General features: G+C 40.8%; 1 protein-coding gene across 8 annotated transcripts in view; it reads left to right on the top strand.

Moving 5' to 3' along the window:
• Positions 1–1,471: 1,471 nt before the first annotated feature.
• Positions 1,472–20,603, top strand: part of TENM3 (teneurin transmembrane protein 3) — a gene marked incomplete at both ends in the record, with an annotated part of 409,334 nt that continues 390,202 nt past the window's right edge. For all 8 annotated transcript variants that reach the window (XM_084232543.1, XM_084232542.1, XM_084232541.1 and 5 more), the window contains one exon: positions 1,472–1,703. In XM_084232543.1, coding sequence (XP_084088669.1) covers positions 1,472–1,703 — 232 coding nt within the window. The remainder of the gene's footprint in view (positions 1,704–20,603) is intronic.

Raw genomic sequence — 20,603 nt, 5'->3', positions numbered from 1 at the left:
ATATGTTGAGAGGCTGTAGGCTGGTTGAAAAGGCAGCAGGGAGGAGCAATTCAAACGTCTGTAAACAGAAGCTCTGGAACCCTGAGATCATTCAGCACAGAGAGCTACACCATCTTCCCAGAGCTGGATGGAAGACGATTGCCATACGTGAAACTCCAGAAGATTGAATGTTGTCCGGAAAGAATCAGGACTGGTTGACAGCTTAGAGGTAAACCGAGCGGACAGCAGAGATGCAGTATCAGCTCAGAGACTTCATGTTGAAAGCATATTAAAGAGAGTTGCGATGTGTTCAGTGGTAGCCAAGGATGAAGAGAGGGACTCGAAATGGAAGAAATACCTGAGACATAGCCCTGAGATGTGGAGCTGCAGAGAGCACTCAGGGCCACGGGAAATCATTTGTTTCAAGTTGATGATGGGCTCTATAGAATAAAAAGGGAATTCTGGAAAGAAGTGGGATGGGGGAAACAGGGCTGAAGACAGACCCCCAGGATGTCCAGGTTACAAGGAAAAAACAAGTGAGAAGACAATGGAGGATCATTTAAAATGCAGATGAGGCCCTGTCAACTCTCCCTCTTCTAGGCCCAGTGTCCTATGCAACGCATGTTCCTCTTGTCCCCTGTCGGTTGAGCAAACTCAGGGAAAAGAGAGAGAACAAGAAAACACAATCCACCTTGCTCTTTCTGGCTTATGCTGGCTGCAGGCATCTACGAGACAGGAACCATCTAGTAGCCATTTGAATTGACTTAAATATCAGAATATCGTTGATTAAATTCATTTTCTAGAGAGAGAAATGCATTTTAAGGAGTGGAGTCTGAGGGAAAAACCTTGAAATTACACAATTCAAGATACCCAGACTCCTAAGAAGTGTAAATTATACCCGCTGGAGGAAAAACCTTTGTCAAAAAGAATAAAATGTTCAACAGAGTTACCAAAATTTCAGTCTGAAGGTGCTCCACATGGGCTCCTGCACTTCAAAAAAAAATTTTTTTTATAGTAGTATGTTTTTGGAAAAAAAAAAGAAAGAAAGGGAATTTATTTGTGAATGAAGGCAAAGGAAACACTACAAGGGAAAACTTCCACCATGAAAGATGTAACAAACACATTGAGGTCAGCTTTCAGCTGACTTCTGTGGTGCAATTTGAGCTTACTAATTTTTTTTTTTATTCATGTGAAAGATCAGCGTAGCTTAACCAAGCACCCATAAGTCTATGTAGCAGCAAGAACCTGGGAACACAGGCTATTTCCCACTCATCCCAGGTTTTCATTTCTTGCTAAAAGTTCATCACCTAGACAGGCAATCCTCTTCCTGCCCACCATTCTGCACATTGAGAAGGAAGTAGAGTCATCAGTGTTCAGATGAATGTTATGCTGACAACATGCAACCCTTTTATCTTTACAGAGAGGCCAATGAGAGTTGAACCCTGAGCAGACTGTACCAACCAGGGCTGATGAGCACACAGAGGAATGAAGTATGGATGTGAAGGAACGTAGGCCTTACTGCTCCCTCACCAAAAGCAGACGGGAAAAAGAGCGGCGGTATACAAATTCCTCAGCAGACAATGAGGAATGCAGAGTCCCTACGCAGAAGTCTTACAGTTCCAGCGAAACCTTGAAAGCTTTTGATCATGATTCCTCACGGCTGCTTTATGGAAACAGAGTAAAGGATTTGGTTCACAGAGAAGCAGACGAGTACACCAGACAAGGTAGGTCGTTGCTCTGGTCGGACTAGACTTGCTCAAATATGTAACATGTAGGTGTTACTTTTTCCCCTCAAGGTGTTGTGATTCTTCTCTTGGTTTGACATCCTGTCCTCTGACACAGATTTGGAGATATTAGAGGATCACATTGTTTTCCAGCCTAGAGGTAGAAAGTCACCTTTGCACACTCTGACCCTGACACTAGAAAATCATCCTTGTATAGGTGAGGTTGATGATCCTGTACCTGGCGGAAGCGTTCATGTACCAGCTTGAAACCCCAGTCCCTTAGCATCTCAGAAAGTCTCATCAAGACAGACACTGTGTTTGTAGGTACAAGGGACACTAGGAGAATAGACACTATTGGAAAGAAAACTCATTTTTCTTCTAAGAAAGTGAGAATTCTGATTCTGATTATCCATGACCTACGCACTAAGAGTTTCTGTCCCTGGGACATTCAACTCTCTTGGGAAAGGGCCCATTTTCTCTCTTGCAGTCAATGTAGGATATTGAATCATACCTCAAAACACCCTGGTTTCTTAGACTATAACCCATTATGCTTCAGTTCTTTGCATAATCTCTGCTGGCTCCATCTACACACTGTTCTGCTGTGTAGCCGGCACCAGTAGAATTACCACTTCTGTAACTTTTCTTCAGAATCCTAAACCTATTGATTCCCCTTAAATTAGTCCTACATAGTTACATACATTTTTTTTCTAATACAGACTTGAGATGCAGGCGAGATTACGACTAATGAAAATAAAATCCTCTTGCATTCCTATTGCACAGTCAACTCACATAGAACTTAGTAACCCTTAGCTAATTTAACTAGGAAATGAGGAAAAACAAATTAAACTTCAAAAACAAAGACTATATTCAGTCTGTTCCAATCACCATCCAGACAGTGCAGCTCATCGTTAGATATTGGAACCAATTTAAGAAAAAGTAATAATGCAATAAATTATTTTGTGGTTCTGTTCTTCCCTACATGGTGGAGTGAGCCACCTGAACTCAACTGAAATAGTGTTTATTCACCCAAAGCAGTTTACGTCAAAAAAGACACATTTAATTTGCTAAAGAGACATTAATTAGCCCCCCTTCACCCTGGAGTATACCTTACAAATTATAGATAGCACATTTTATAAAAGGTTGCAAAATAGCTTAATATTTTTCATATTTGGTTTGTAAGGGAAAAGAGAAAGTACAAATTTTTGTGACATGTACTCTTGGAAATCCAAGGGCTTTTTAGGTCATTGTACAGTGTTTTTTCAATCAAAATGCAATTTTTTGGAATCACATTGTCAAAACAATTGATAAGGATTATGAGGGCACATTTTTACCCATTGGAAAAAAATCTAGGTTCCATAGAAATGCATGCAACCTGAACCTGACGGGAAGCCTTGCTTTTACAACAAATACAACTGTTTAGTGGCCAATCAGAAAAAAAAAAAAAATGCATGGTGGAATTCTATTAGAAGGAAACAAGTACCTATTTGGCATGATACACTGAGGAGCCTCATCTCCACCCCAAGCAAACATTTAGTTTTGGCAGAATGGAGGATGCTTAAACCAGTTAAAAATAGCAAGCTGAAATTGTCACCTCCCCGGCAACCTTAATCCAGTGCACACTGCTGTTGACAAAATGGTGCTACCATCTGTGGAAACCCTGAAACCAAAGTTCTTCAGGGACCAAGAAGTGCTATTGCTCAGTTTCCTTGCAAGCCAAGGACCCGGATGGAAAGGGACCTGGGAAAGGGAGAAAGAGCAAGCAGCTGGTCCAGGCTTCTTGTCGGGAGCAGCAGAGTGGAGTAGAGAGACCAGACTTAAGAGCAGGAGTGAAAGGAAAAGCAAAAGTGCAGTTTACTTGACATGTTCATAAATCAGGAGAAATGAAACACAGAAATGGAATGCAGTGCTAATTACAGCTCTTGAGCACGGGTTCCTTCCCAGTCAGTGTGCTGAGCAGGTGCGAGGTGCTGTTTAAGCCTCACCGTCACCTGGGGTGTCTCCTAATCATAGCAAGTGTCCCAATAGCAGCCTCCCTTCCATGGGGATTTGAGGCTGGAGAGATCAAGCTGGGCATTGAACCCAGGTCCACCTGCCCCTGCTACCCAGGCTCCCAACTCCACACAGGTGCCAAAGCAGCAGACACACAATTCATGAAAGCTGGAGTCCATTGTCTATTTTGATAGTGTGCATAGACTTCGTGGAGGAAACTGGACACACAAATAGGAAATAAAACTGATAGGATTTGGGGGTTGGATAGGTGAGGATGAGAGGCGAGTCTTGCAAATACGTTTTTTCTTCCTGTGTTTTGATGTGGGGAGTGTTTGTGGCAGGCATGAGGGTTGTAGGGGAGGAGTGAATACGGAAAGTCAGCTGCCCAATGAGGGTTTTTGGAGCAAGCATAATGAATAGCCTCCTAGGCTTCCTTTTTTTTTTTTTTTTTGAACCTGACAAATGTCAATTTTTCCTCACTGCCTATTATGCTGCGGGATTAATTATTTAATTGACAAAATGTGCTTCCTGCCACAGTTCCTGCCATCAGACACGTAATAAAAATGAAAGATTAAAAATATTAATAGTAGCCAAAGATCTTTGAAACAATTCCAAAGAATCATGCTAATTTAGCTTGTCCGTGGAGTCTTAAAACAGCTTGTCAGTCCTCCATCCACTTATTCTTTAAATGACACGAGAAAATGCAGCTTCAGCTGGAGGAAGGGATACGTGGAGACCCCGTGAATGCAAATGCATGGAGAATTCCAATCTAGAACTATCTGTTACTTTTTATCGACCAATTTTACGGCCTATCATCAAACTTGATTTTAATCATTTTTTATGGCTTTCCTGACTGACAGGTGACTATTATTAATTGCCTGTTCTATTTGGCCACTGTAAAGCCGGGGATGAGTTCATCCTCACAGTAATGTGTCATTTGGCTGGTTTTTACACCCTCTCTTTCTTCCTCTTTAAGTTTCTTCGTGTGGTTGGTTGGGTGTTGGAAATAGTTGCCCTTTCAGATCTCCATAGGTGCGTTGGGGTTAGGGTACTCGGACTTGTTATGCATTCTTGGATACTCCTCCTTAATCTGTCTTTGAAGAACCTTTATCCCGCCAGGTCTAAGACACATTGCTTAGGAAACAGCTGCAGGAGTTCATCCCACAGTTTTAGAAAAGTGATAAAAGATCTTTTTTTTCTCAACACTGTGTTCACGGCCAGGCATGCTGTTGAGCAAAGGAGCATGTTGTCTTCTCCTACAAGGAACGTGGGTGATGGGGTGAATTTTGAATGAGGTGGTATTTGGAAATAAAAACACTTTTGTTCCACTGATGCATAAGCTGGAGAGAACACTCCTGAGATAATCTGGGCCCCAAATGTTTAACACTTAGTAATCAGTGCCGCAGTGGTGAATGTCAGGATTTCAAAATGAAAAGGACGACCATTTGTTCTTCATTTACGGAACTGCAGTGAGAAGTAGGTTATATGAAGTTGAAAAATAGCACCGTGACTTTGTCTATACCTGCCTGAAAACAAACTGGAAAATACCTTTGCAAATCAGGGAAGTGAGGAAGGCAGGCAGGTAGACAAAGACAAGCACTCTTTGGTTCCCGAGTGTGACACCTCTGGCCTTCCCTAATAAGATCCCAGGTGCTCCCCTTTTTGCCCACTTTTCCTTTAGGATTTGCTCCTCTTCTGGGTCATCAGCATCTGTTGCTGCCCAGCAACCCCAGCTTCCACAAACTTGGATCTCCGTCTCACTGCATGACATTGCTGGGCTAAGGCCGGTTGAAGTGTAATATGGGGGAGAAAGTAGATCCTCAAGCTACTGGGCTGCATCCCGAGCCCCAGTCCATCCTGATGCTGGACCTTCCCTTCATCTGGGACAACCCTTCTGTGTGAAACAAGAGGACATCAGAGGTGCAGCCAGAGCTTTCCCGTCTAAGCATGTAGCTAAGACGCCAGTATAATGGTAACTCCTCCATCCATCCACTAGCAAACAGCTGAAGTCTTGGAGCTGAGCTGGGTGCAGATGAGATCTCCAACTCCACGAGGTCCCAGAGGACAAGGCTGATGCAGGTGGTTTCCCTTTGGGCTAGATAAGAGACCAGAATGGGAGGCTGGAGGAAGAGCAGCAGTGCTACAGCTTCACTGCTCGGAGCAGGCGGCCTGCACTCAACCGGTCCTCACCTGGGTGAAATGGGAGGAGCAGCTGCTCCCTTGGCTCCTTGGGAGCTGGGAGAACCTACAGAGATCACTTTCCCCGTTCTGTATGGCAGGAGTGGCCGCTGAGGAAAGCAGAGGGTAGAGACTTGTTCCTAAAGGCTCACAGGACGTCCAGCACTCCTGATGCACTCCAGGAAAGCACTGAGCTGCGCAGAGGCACCCAACGTGCAGGAATGGGGACAGGATGCCAAAGAGATTCCGAAAGTACCAAATGAAACTAAAAAATAAAAATAAGCGATGGAGAGGACACATTTAACCAAATAATAATTACAATAACAGCACTGGGCCTCCCTGGTGCCGCAAGGGGTTAAGCACAACACCCTGAAGCTGTCGGAGCCTCTGCAGCACAAGTTCAATTACCCGGCCAGGGAGCTACCAACATGGTACAGCAGACCTCTCCTGTCACCCCACTGCTCCCCTCAGCAGCATATTTCAGTAGATCTGCCTGTTCTGCTCCCCACTCTGTCTCTGGTGAATCCTCTCACCCTTCACACCTCTAGCCTGTACCCCAGTTCTTAGATGCATAAATAAATAAATCTTTAAAAAAAAAACAATAAAACCATAACAACACTTACAGAAACCTTATTACCAAAAAGAAAGCAACAACGCGATCAATACTAACAACCAAACTGGAGGTTAGGGGTGGAGGTGAAGGGGCAGAAGCCATCATTTACAAAGTCAAAAATATGGTAGATTAGCTGAATAAGAGAGAATGGTCTTTGTTGAAATCCAAATTAGTGATTTTAAGACCTAACAGAAGAAATTATTCAGCAATAAGACCAAAGAGAAGAAATTATTCAGCAAGAGAAAACAGTTATGGGTAACGTTTAGAAGAACACACACACACAAACACACACATACCCTAAGTACATCTAGAGCAATTCTTTACCTTTAGGGATAAATATATTTAAGTATGTTTTTCAGGGTTTGAGGGAGGGAAAAAAGTCATTGTTTTATTATTCACAAAGGACCCAAAGAGGACTAATGGATTTCTCATCTGCAACAATGAAAGTTAAAAGACGATGGACTATCATGTACTGAGAGAGAAAAACCTCAGTCTGGAGGGATTCTATGTGCAGGGAAGAGACGGGTCATCTCTCAGAGTAAATGCAGGAGATGTAGGATGCATCAAGATTCGGAGACTGGTTCCAGTGTTCACCAGGTGAAGAAACACTCAAGAATTCCTCCTCACTGAATCCACATCCCTACCTGTGAGGAGGAGAGAGGACATGAAGAGCAGCCGATTTTCCTGCAAACACACGGTCAAGTTCAAAATGATGGGAGAGCAGCTGGAATGTGTGAGAAACACAGGGAGACCTTTGAAAATGGCCACAACTGCACCTGCTTACCTGGCTCAGCAATGTCCAGCAGTTGGAGGGAGGTGATAGAGACAGAAAAACTTCCATAATATTCCCTGAAGGGTGAGAGGAGAGGGGGACCTCCCTGGTGACTCAGGGGTTAAATTCCCAGCACTATCAAGCTACCACCAGCCACTTCAGCATGAGTTCCCGGCAAGAGTTCAATCCCTGGCCAGGGAGCTGACCCACATGGTGCAGCAGACCTCTCCTGTCTCCCCGCTGCTCCCCTCAGCAGTGTATTTCAGTAGATCTGCTTGTTCTGCTCCCCACTCTGTCCTTGGTGAATCCTCTCACCACCCCCTACCCCCTGTACCTCAGAGGATGGAAATGGTTAGGAAATAGAGCTCTACTGGAAGGAAAGGTTTGCTGGTTTGCATTCCTGTAATAATGGAACACATGTATTTGAATATGAATGTCAGGAAAGGGAAGATAATTTTTAGTGAAATGAAAACAAAACAAAACAAAATCGATAAACCTGCGTAATGGGGGAGTGGGGGTGAGGAAGGAATAAATAGTCATTTGATTAATTTAGCATAAATACCTCAGAGGAAACGAGTAAAATCATGAATAACCATAAAACAAGATGGAATAAGTCAAATCCATGTTACATTTTTCGCAAAATGTAAAAGCACTAAATTTGACACAAATAGATACTATTGAGTTGGTTTATAAAACTTTGGCTTATAAGAAACAGACTTCAAGTGGTAAAATTAGATCGCTAGAATAAATAAATGGATAAAGTGATGAGAGGATGCAAACAAAACGAAAGCAGGAATGACAGTGTTAGTATTTGGAGAGGTGGCAATAATGGTGAAAAGCACTAAACATTAGGATAAATAGGGCCACTGAGTAAATGATAAAATTTCATATTCTGTGCAGGACAGATACTCTGAAAGTGAACTCATCAAACAACAGAGAAGTTGCAAAGCAAAAGCTAGTAGGAAAAAATAGCAATTAGAACACATTTTTATGGGCTATTTTGGTTTGCCACCTTCAGAATCAGGCAAATCTATATGATAAAAATAAGACAACTATGATGGAACTGGAAGGCATTATGCTTAATGAAACAGTCAGAAGAAAAAAGAAAAATGTCGATGGTTTCACTTATAGCAGGAATATTGGGGAGCCAGATAAGAAATCAGTGGAAAAAAATAATAACAGTACAAAACACAACAAAGCAAAAACGGACAATCATAAATCAGTGACATCCTGCTGGGGAGGGGCAGGGAGAGGATCAGAGAGAGGGAGGAGCACAGGGGACTGAGGTGATGGTGCATGGGGGCCTTGGGGAAGGAAACTCTATGGGGACGCAATCTGAGGGGGTGGGGGGGAAGCAAATACTGTTTAAAAATGAACAATGATGTAAAAAATAAAAAAAATAATATTAAAAAGACAACAATTAGGTAACATTTATTTTTAAAACTTCAGCTGAGTTGTGTCTCCAGAAATTTATAATTTTTAGAAGTGATAGAATTTTCCATGTTTTTAATGGAATAACTGGAGAAACCAGTGGTGCATTTGGCCACAAAAGGAATCACTTAAGAAACAAAAAAATGGGAAGTCTTTGTAAGTCAAAATATTTCATCCTAAAATATAGTAGAATTTAAATGAATAACAAAAAGATAAAAAAAAAAACTCTTCCCTCCATGGATTATAGCACCGTTAGGTGGTGATAACAAACAGTAGAAATCTGTGAAAAAATGATCTATCTTCAGCATATAGGGGATACGGTAAAATCCTTAATCATAAGAAAAACATACCTTAAGAGAGTATGTTTAAGGAACAAAGACCAACGAGAAGGAATTTACTATATACATCTTAAGAAATAAGTGGAATATCAGAAAGAAGAAATGAAATACATAATCAGGATAAAACTGAAATTAAAAACAAACATAAAACTTTAAAATTTTTAAATTTTTTAATAAGATTAAGCAACCCAATGAAAGAATAAGGACAATAAAAATAGGGAGAAATACTGAAGACAGTGTAACACCTAAAAGGGACTGTTCTGAAAAACATACTTGAAAAGTCTAGAGGAATTAATTTATTTCTTAGCAAAATATGCTTAATCCCAAATTATACAAAACTCATTGAAAACTTGTTGTAACAGTGATTTCAGAAGAGATTAAGAAGGTGATTAAAAGGGGTATAATTGAAAAGGAAAAGAGATTCTTAGATGAATTTTACATGACCTTCAATGTGCAACTAAACCTGGTTTTTGAAAAAGTATTCAAGAAAAGGTAGGAAGCACATATTCTGAAGTTAGTATAACCATCATCACAAAATTTGATAAAAATAGTGTGAAAAAAGAAGCTATCTTGACCTTAATTGCTTCACAATACTTGTGTAAAATTCCTAAATAAATGTTTGTATATAAGCATCTAGCAATATACATATACTCATATATAAAGTAATATGCTACACCAAATTATAGCCAAGTTGTCCTAATCCTTAGTGATAATAAAAGGATATTTCAATGATAGGAAATCTATTAACATAATTAGATTAATAAAGTAGAAAAACATGGTCTTATTAACAGATAATGAAAAGGTTTTGAATAATATTTAGAAGCCATTCCTTATTAAAAATAAAACTCACTAAGTGAAACCAGAAGGGGGAAGAAAGCACTTTAATATGTTAGTTATATGTTAGGGGATTTATCAAGAAAATTCAACAGCATTGTTTATGGTGAAGTCCTCAGACCATTTCAGTTAAAATGGGGAGTCTAAGTAAGACACAGCTACTCTCACAATTACTATTCAGAATTGTTTTTAGACATTTTTGCAATTGCAGACAGAGAAGAAAATTGAACAATTGATATATATTTTGGGAATAGTTAGAATGAGCACTTTTGCTAAATATATGAATATATGTATATACAAAACCATCTGTCTCGAGAAATTTAAAAAAAAAACATTTTGAAGCAAAATGGTACTTGAATGAATGCAAGATAAATATACAGACAGGTAGTAAAATATAAAAGTTAAGACTATAGATTCTGAATTCAGATGATGTGTCTTTCATTAGCTGAGTGGCAAGTTACCTAATCTTATCCAAATAACCTGTTTGGACAAATTATTTCATTTCCTTAAGCTTCAGTTTTCTTCCATATAAATTGTCCTTTAGTTTTCAATCTGTAATTTCTTGAGAATGAAATGAGCTGTATTTTTTTCAGAAAAATACTTGATGTATGTTATACATAATTTATGAGTAATTATTAAGCAATCAGTCACTAATTTTAGAAATCAGAACAAATACCATATTAAAACAGCAACATGCACTATAAAAATTCTTTAGAAAAAAATTTACCTAATACAAGACCTAATGTGAAGGGATCTATAAAGTATTGAAATAAATCAAACAAGATCTGAATAAATAGAAGTCAGTATTTTGGGATGAGAATAGTGATATTATGAGAAATCAGTTATCCAAAAATAAATACATAGAAGTCAAATCTTATTTTTAATTGGAAATTAAATTCTTAAAATTCACGTGGAAGAATAAATGTCTGAAGGGCCTCCCCGGTGGCACAGCGGTTGAGCGCTGGGTTGTGAAGCTGCCGGCAGCCTCTGCAGCGCTGGTTCAATCCCCGGCCACCAGCGAGGGTCCCACATCGTGTGCAGCCCTTTCCTGCCACCCGCTGCTCCCCTCAGCAGTATATTTTGTCAGTCTGCCTGTTCTGCTCCCCACTCTGGCTCTGGTGAATTCTCTCACCCTCCCGCGCTTCTGACTATACCCAGCGCTTGTATAAATAAATAAATATTTAAAAGAAAAAAGAATAAATGTCTGAAAACAGCCAAGAATGTTTTTGAAAGCAATTAGTGAGATTAAAATTGTTTCAGTATACTTTTAAAAATACTGTGAAGCCATGATAATCCCAAAATATGATACTGGCATAAGTAGAAATAAGTTGATCAGTGGGATAGATAAAATTTCAGAAATAGCCCCTAATCTATAGGAAACTTTAGCATAAAAAATATTTTTTCTACCCACTGGGATTTGATAAATGGTGCTGGCACAACTGGTTATCCATCTGGAAGAATATAAAATTGGACCCATATCTCTCAGCATATTCAAAAATAAATTAAGATGGATTAAAGACAAATGTAAAAAATAAAGCAATAGGCATTCTGGAAGTTAATTTGAGAGACTAAGTAAAAGAGGAATGATTTGGTCCCTGAATAGTGCAGAGGTTCAAAGACAACGTCCTCAAAACCTAGCAAAGTTATTCTCTCACAAAAGAAGAAATCCACAGGTAGATCATTCAGAGTTCAAAGATGTCACCCAGGATCCAGGTTCTGTCTGTTTTTGCTCTGCCATCCTCATCCTGTCCTGTGGATCCCCAGATGTCTGCTACATTTTCATATTCCCAGTTGAAATCAGAATAACAGCAAAGGTGAGAAGGGCTTCTCTGTATTGGACTGTTTCTTTATACTCCCCAGAGACTTCTTCCTACATTTCTTTTTTTCAGAACTGTTATGCTTGGCTACGTTTAGTTGCATAAGAAGAGGGAGCGTTGACTATTTTTGCCTCCCCACTTCTATAACACAGGAAAGCAAGGAAAAAGTGGCTATGAATTCCCTCAGCCTGCCCTAAGGACATGTGTAAACACCCAGAACTGGGGATCCTTCTACGTGAAGCAGAAAACCCAAAAGGAAGGATCAGCTTAAATAACTGCTTAAACCCTTTTGTATGTAAATGAAAACATCATAAGCAAAATCATTATATTAGCAAATATGTTTACCACCCATGCGACATATGTAAGATTTCTAAATATAATATATGGGGTGACTTACAAATTGAAAACAGAAAGACAAACAACCCAATGGGAAGAAAACATGAATAGACAATTCACAGAAGTGCAAATTCAATTGGTCCATAATCCTGCGGATAGGTAATTAGTTTTCCCCTTAGTCTGAGAAAGGCAATAGCTAATCCCAGCTCCTCTATCCCCACTGGACAGCTAGAAGTCTGGCTTCCCTCACTGGGCATTCCTCCAGCAGGTGACCACCGGGACTTTGCTTAGGAAATTCCTTTCAGCTGGGTAAGCAGAAACTTGATGAAAGAGGCTGCTATAGTGAGGATTTTTTTTTTCTAGTTGAGATAATGAATGCATTTCCCCCAAAGAACACGTTCACAGGTGGAAGATGTTCTAGAATGCTTTTATTCCAGTTCCTCAGATAGAGATGATTAAATAGACTTCCCCCACGTTCCAGCCTGGTTTTCTCCATGTTGTTTATATGGGAAAAAAAGCAAATACCAATCCTTTTCAACTTCTAAATATAATGCTTTCTGTACAATTGGGAAGTTTGCTTAAGGAAGAAGCCCAAAGAAAGGGGGAGGGGAGCAATTTATGAATTGCTACACTCAAAATCTGACTCAAAAATGCTAGTAAAAGTACGTGAAATCAATTCAACAAAAATATTCTCATGCAAGGAAGAAAGGGAGGTGGGTGAGAGGCTGGAGGAAGGAAGGGGAAAAGGAAAAAAAGGAGGGAGGGAGCATGGAGCTAGGAAGGAAATAGCAGTAGAGGGATTTGGAGAGTAGCTTTGAGGGAAAACCTCCCAATTTTTTTTAAAAGATTTATTTATTTTCACACAAGAACCTGGGTACAGGCCAGAGGTGCAGGAGGGTGAGAGGATTCACCAGGGGCAGAGTGGGGAACAGAACAGGCAGACTGACGAAGTACACTGCTGAGGGGAGCAGCGGGCAAGGCAGGAGAGGTCTGCTGCACCATGTGGATTGCTCCCTGGCTGGTGGTGAATCGAACCCGCACTGCAGAGGCTGCAGACAGCCCCACAGTGCTGTGCTCAACCCACTGCTCCACTTGGGAGACCGCTGCAAACCTCCCAATTTTTTTTTAAAGATTTATTTATTTATTTATTTAAACAAGCACTGGGTACAATCAGAAGCGCGGGAGGGTGAGAGAATTCACCAGAGCCAGAGCGGGGAACAGAGCAGGCAGAAGGACCAAAGTACACTGCTGAGGGGAGCAGCAGGTGGCAGGATAGGTCTGTGCGCCATGTGGGACCCTCCTCCAGTGGCCGGGGAGCAGCCGGGGATCGAACCAGTGCTGCAGAGGCTGCGGGCAGCTTTGCAACCCAGGGCTCAACCGCTGCGCCACCAGGGAGACCCAAACCTCCCAATTTTAAATGACCAAATGTCAAAGTCAAAATTATCCCAGCATGGAAGTGTAGTAAGTGGGCTCTGTACTTGTTGAGTGAAGAGGAAAAGCACCTTTGCAGACAGGCAGATACAGCTTATTAATGTCCACGCTGTCCTGATGGTTGGATTTTAATTCAGAATAGATTTAGACATGATACTTAAGGTAGGAGCATAACATAGCCTTTCTAATTTTGTTTAAGGATGAAATATAAACCAAAAGTCCCTCAAGCCACAGGAAATTTTAACCCTTGTGATTCAGACTTTTCTCTTCCCTTACCTCTGCCTTGTGCTCTTGCTGTGTTGTTCTTAGTTTGGTTTCATGTTCCACTGTGCTGCCTTCTCTTTGCTTCTCTGTAGACTTATGTGATTGGGTGATCGTTGAGATCCTCTAAGTCCATTTTAGAGATGGCAAAAACTGAGATCCAGACTTTAAAAAAAATGCTCCCTCGGTCAACTGCTGGTGAGTTCCAAAGCCAAAAATGAGTTAAATCCAACCATTTTCTATTCAACTCTTCTTTCTAATTTCCACCAAAGAACTCTAAGCCCTTATAGAAATCCACAATAAAAAGATAAATATACTTTTGGCTATTCTTGCAATCTTAAGGTAATTATAGATCTCTTAAGTCATAAATTAACTAAATGTAAAATGGATAAATTGGACTTCATCGAAAGTAAAAGTTATACTTAACAGAAGCTACTTTAAGAAAATAAAAAGCCAACCCACAGTCGGAAATAAAAATATATCTATGATTATATCTGTATGACATAAGATGTAAACATATCTGACAAAAGATTTTAATTCAGAATATATAAAGAGCACCTATAAATCAATAACAAAAAGATAAACAGTGCAATTTAAAAATGAGCAAACAACTTATACCAGAAACTACATAGAAAAAACCTACAGATATATAATAAGTTTGTGAGTGTTCAACATCATTATGCACCAGAGAGATGAAAATTAAAACCACAATGAGATACCTTCATGCTACAAATGAAATGATCCATAGCACCAAATAGCGGTGAGGATGTAGAACAGCTGCACTCTCATTGCTGATGAGAATCAAAAATATCAAATGGCACAATTTCTTTGGAAATTCTTTGACAATCTCTCATAAGTGAAAAATAACATTCCCCCGCTTAACCCAGCAATCTGTATCATAAGGATTTATCCAAAACAAGTGGAAATTTATCCTCAGTTTTTTTTCATAATAGGTGATTTCAAATTGAATCACCAATTGAATGGATCTAATAAACTGTAGGTTATTCGTGCAATAGAAAACGCCTTGGTTATACAAAAGAATGAACTGTGGAAATACACAAGTGGATGGATCTCAAAAACGTACCCTTAAATGAAGTGTCCCATCAGCATGCACACTGTGTGACATCGAGCTAATCTGGAGTAAAAGAAATCAGAACAGCGATTAGGTGGGGATTGAGTGCAGGGGACAAGAGAATGCTATGGGTGTGACAGAGATGTGAGGCATTATGCTGGCTTTTGTGGTGGATACATTTGTTAAACCTAATTGAACTCATTTGTTCAAATCATTAAAATCAAATAAAGATCTGTGTATTTCACTGCATATTCAATATACCTAGAGAGCAATAATTTAAAATAGTCACTTTAAAGGGGTGTGGTTGATATGGAAAATTCCACTCTCCCTTCCTCCAGCTCTAGCCAGGGTGAGATTTCACTTGTTTTCTCTGCATCCATAACTATGATCCTCTTAAAAACCATCTCTGCTACCTCTGCACTGTGCTGTTCTGCTGGATGCTACATTCTGATCACCCATGTAATGGCATGTACAACATGCCCAGCGTTGTGCTGCTAAGTGCACAGAGTGGGTGGCACAGAAATAGGATCATGCCTTTCAAATATTTTCATCAATTTGCAAATAGAGCCCATTTTTACCTCCTAGATGACTACTTTTTTGAGCAAATTATTTCTAGAATATTACTAAAATGATCATTTTAAAATCTTTCTACATACTATCAGTTCCCCATAGATTAAAAGAATTAAATTCATATTTCTTAAATGTAGAACATGAAGGTTGTACATATTTCAGAATGTCAGTAATAGCATTGGGCAGATATAAAAATAGTATTAATAACTCCTTTCATTAAGATACTAATTATGTGTCTGATTTTATCCCGCTTTGTCAGTGAAATAGAATACATTCTTTTTTCTTCCTCTTATTTTTATTTTATTTTTTTTCATTTTGAAAATCTAATAAACATTTGGGCATGTTGGAAATCATGAAGGAGGAAGATTTGAGAGCCAAGAGTAAAATGCTTTTAATTTTAAAGACTGAGATTTAGTTTAGTCTTGGATGCCATTATCGTGAATAATGGGAACTGATCCTAGACTTCAAAAGAAATATCACCATATGGTCTTCCCATTCAGCACTTAATACGGCTATGAATTTCCAGTTATACCCCAAACTTTTCATTTCCCCAGTGTCCCCCCTCACCTCTGTCATCCTACAAAAATGAGAGGAATCTGAAACCCTTGAATTACTGGTGCTGAGAAAACTTTTGGGGGTGAGAATAGGGTTCTAGAAAGATAGACAAAAACCTGAGGCATTAATCAGAGGCACAGGGCTAATTACCACAACGGCAAAGTTTATTACTTTTAAATATTAACTACTTAAAATGATTCATTTAGAGATCAAAATGATTAATCCTTCTCAGTCACTATAAATGTCAGCGGCAGGATTAAAGGATTTAGATGGTCATGTTTACTCAACCTTACATTTCTGTACTTAAAGACACAAGTTAAATAGCTCCAGTTTATCATTGTTTCATGTTAATATTTTCCTCTTAGCTCCCTCTTTCAGCTCCCCTGGCTAACTGATTGTTAACTAATTTGGGCTGTTAAGTAGGCAAGTGCTTCTTTCAGGCTTGGCTGCCAACCTGCTTTGTAGATTACCTGCCAGAAGGTGCGAGGAGATAGATGTAGCTTACCGCCCTCCTCCGGACCCAGTGGGGCTAATCCTTTCCCCCTGCCTCGGCCTTTATTGGACTGATGTCTTGAGCCCCCAGCTTACTGCTCAACTTGTATTCGGTTCCTGGCCACGTTGCCAATTTCGGAGACAAATTGAGAACCACCGTGGTGCCGTTGCGGCCACAATTATTAAACACCCGCTGCTCCTTGCCAACCCCAGCGCATATTTATACCAACACCTACTGCCTGGCTATCAGATCCGGGCCGAGGTGGTGCAGGGATGTAATCTTCCCTGCGTCTGGATCGTTCGTAAGGAGTAATTGCTAGGTAAAAAAGAAGATGCAAATTCATGTTCAGCATGTTTTTGATCGAAACCCACTTGTAAGCTGTGGGTCTAATTATGAATGGTTGTTGCTCTCAGAATTGTACCAGTGGCTGGCTGGGTGTTAAGCCTTTCATGGTGCAGGCCTCAGAAGATGTTCTTGCCTTACAGCTCACAAGTGAGTTTTTCACATTTGAGCCACCAAACCTTCTACATGGTGTCTGTGCCCTTCCCCAGGGGCTTCACCAATCTTTGGAAAAAAGTGCATCTTCTCTGGAGTTATCCATCCTAGTTCCACTTTTTCTCTGCTTTTGGTTTTGAGTGAATAAAGGTGAGGAGAGGCTAGAACTGCAAATATCCTTGGGGTTTTCTCTTGGCAGCCTCATCTAGTTCACCCCACAGCCTGAGCCTTGCGCTTCCATTGAGAGAGGTGCTTCCCACTGCGTTTGGAATAAATGATGTGGGTGGCCAGCTGTGGTTTCCACCAGACTAGTGTTTTGAGTAGAAACTTGCTCTGTAAGGATGGTGTGCAGGGCCATTTTCTCTGTCCTTGAAGAACTTGTGCTGATCGTGTGTGGTTGTAAGATGTTAATATCATATGAGGAGGTAAGTTGGGTGAGCAGTTGAAAATATTTGCATTTGGCATACAGAGTGAGATGGGGTCGGGCTAAGGTATTTGGAGGATTTTTAAATTATTTTTTTAAATGTAGTTTTGTGTAAGACCTTAGACGTTCGGATTCACATCCTCGTTGACATTTCCGTTGCACGCTCAAGGATAGGTATTCTGTTCCAACAGTGACAGATTTAAATTAAGAAGGTTGAAATGTTTGGAGTGTCCCATAAAATATGCATTGGGACTCCAAAGGGGGAAAGGTAGGAACTTTCCTATTTACTGTGTGATTTTCTTATCATTTTGCAAACACAGCACACACACACACACAAAGGGGCTCCAGATAAGATGGCAGTGACACTGATTCCACAGGCATCAAATAAGAAATGTTTGCCTGATTTGTAGTTTCATGTTCTGCTCCACCCTTGGAGAATTGTCACACCATGTCTGGGAAGAGATCATTTCATGCCAGCTACAGCAACAAGGAAAATACCTAAAGACAGAGATTATTTTATTTCTGTATAATAAAGTTTATACTGACTTTATTATCCACTCCTCATATTCAGTTTTGGGAGTTATTACTATAGAAGAAATGGAATGTTATTATCATTTTATATAAAAAAAATCCCTATATGATGTTTGAAGAATTGAAGGGAGAGAAAAGCATTACTCTCAAATTTCTTACACAGCTCAAATTGTTTACGATAAACGAGGAAGCTTTTTTAAAACCCAGCTTCTCCATGAGAAAGTAATAAATTAAATTTCTAATGATTGCATAGGAGCTCTTATGCAGCAAATAAGAAAACATGTTTTGTTAAAAAGAAGATGGACGTTAATCTTTCTTCATTATGCTTTTAAGTGAATGAAATGACCATGAAAAGGAAAGTTCAAAACTAGAGAAAATTACTCACGTTCTTCACTTACAGATTCTTCTAAATGATCCATCCTAAGAGTCATGTCCTCTACCTCGTGGTTATTCAGGCTCAAAACCATAAGCAATTCTAGAATCTGTTGACTCCCTTAGTTTTCAAAATGGGGCTCATGCTATGCAAGCTGTTCTATAACTTGTATTATTATTTTTTACTTTAAAGTACATATGCCTGGGATGCAAACTTATTCAACCATTTCCTCTCCAGTCAACAGTCCATGATTTCCATTTTTACAATAATGTCATGGGAAATCCTCTTTGCACATGTATGTTTAGATCGGGTGGTTTAATTTCTTTAAGATCCATAGTCTCAAAGGTAGAATTTCTGAGCTAAAGAGTATTTTTAATTTGAATAGAAAATCATGTTTAAGGACTATGGCCGCACACTAGAAGGCAAAGAAAAAAGACAAAGTAATAAGGAATTCACAGAGCAGGGCTGCGGAATCAACTCTTTTTGAGACAACGGTAACCCTGTTTTATCCCCCAAATCTCAGTACCAGTGTAGTCCTGCTCCTCTTTGCTAAAGTGCAGTGAGGTTAATCCTCTTGACAGGTGCTATCAGGAACCAAAGATACTAACCAGGGTGGGGGAGATGGGCAGAAATGAGACCCGCCTATGCTCCCTGCAGGCTTGTGATGTAGCTACCATAGAACCCAGCCAGCAACCCCACAGACTCCCAATAAACAAAAGTGTAACTACACAAAACAGGTACACATGTGTTCACTGCTGCATTTCGATACCAGCCCCAGAGTAGAAACACCGCAGACGACTATTACTGATGAATGGATAATAAAATGTGGGGTATCCATCCAGCGATATTTTAACCATAGAAAGGAAGGCAGTCCTGACCTGGCGACCATGTGGATGAACCTTGAAAACATCATGCTTAGGGACAGAAGCCAGCACAGAGGTCTGTAGGCTGTGGGGCCCCTTTTCTTTGATATGTCTGGAGCAGGCAAATCCAAATCCATAGAGATGAAAAGGGGACTAGTGGTTGCTTGGGGCCGGGGAGAGGCCAGAGTAGAGGAAATGGGAGGTGACTTTCTGTGGAAGATTTCCTTCAGGTCCTAGTAATGTTCTAGAATTGATGGAGAAGGCAGTTGCAGAACTTGGTGAATGTGCTAAAAATGACTAGAGTGCCAGTGAAATGGATGTGTTGTATTGTGTGTGTGTGTGTGTGTGTGTGAGAGAGAGTAGTGAGTGAGTGAGAGAGAGCGAGAGAGAGCGAGAGAGAGCAAGAGAGAGAGAGAGAGAGAGAGAACCAATCCAGACATCAGCGGACTCCAGACTTAGGAACTTAGGAGGGAAGAGAATTGCACAGAGTTCACCCTTCTGCTGGCCGAGCACCCCAAGTCACTCTCAGCTTAGTCCTTCATGTAGTCTTTTTGTGTGTCAGCTTGCACAGGAGCTGGTAGATGCCTTGCCTGTTGGTAACTTGAGTCCGCACTGCAGCTTTGAGAAGCCCGTGCTCCGAGCAGGTGACAAGCCCCATGTGAAACAGGCCAGCCCCGTGCCAGCCTCCGCGCGAGCACCTGCCCCACACGGTCCTCCCCAGGCTGTCAGGGCCCCTCGCTCCCCTTTTTAAATAATACAGCCTCTCTGGGTTGTGTTTATTCAGTTTTCCCTTTATAGATTTTCAAATTTATGAGTGTCATAAAACAATAATGTCTCATCTAATCTAAGCACACCTCGCTTTTTAATCACAATGAATTTCATCCTCAGGTAGACTTGATTCTCGCTACAATTTATTGGTTTGGGACAGTTTCAAATTGTAATGGGAAACTCTTTGGTTGGCCCTGCTGATCAAGGTCGCCACGATTCAACATGCAGGAGACAAATACTTATTTGACCAGTCTCGGCCAGAGAAAGAAATTCAGATAACCCTGTTGGAACCAGTGCAAAGAACCCTGTCTCAAGACACTGAAAAATAAGTCCTGTGTCCTTATCTCTTTCACGTTCCTCGAAGCTGTTCTTAGGGCCCAGAGGCTCCGCTGGCCACTTGGAGATAGCGCGGCGGGAGAGGAAATCAGGAGCCTTCAGGAGGCCGCAAGCCGAGGGCAAGGCAGGCTGTTGTGGACCAGGCCACCTCCTCCGGTTGCAGGCTCCTGAAGAAACCTGCTTTCCTGCCACCAGCCTCTCGGCCCCTCGAGTGGCGAGCAGCTGGACCCTGACAGGAGTCACTAAGCCAAAGCTGACTTGCAGCAAAATTGTTGAGCTTCGAGCCTGGTTCCAGAAAACATCCCGGGCTGCTTTTTCTGCCTTTCTCTTTCTACTTTTCTGCATGCCCCTGGAGCTCCACACTTCACCCCAGCAGCCCACCCCAGCCCAGCCCCCCTCCCCAGCCCCCATCTCTTCTCC

Source organism: Talpa europaea, assembly GCF_964194135.1.
Source record: "Talpa europaea genome assembly, chromosome: 4".
Taxonomy (NCBI): domain Eukaryota; kingdom Metazoa; phylum Chordata; class Mammalia; order Eulipotyphla; family Talpidae; genus Talpa; species Talpa europaea.
This window is presented reverse-complemented; position numbering and strand designations above follow the sequence as displayed.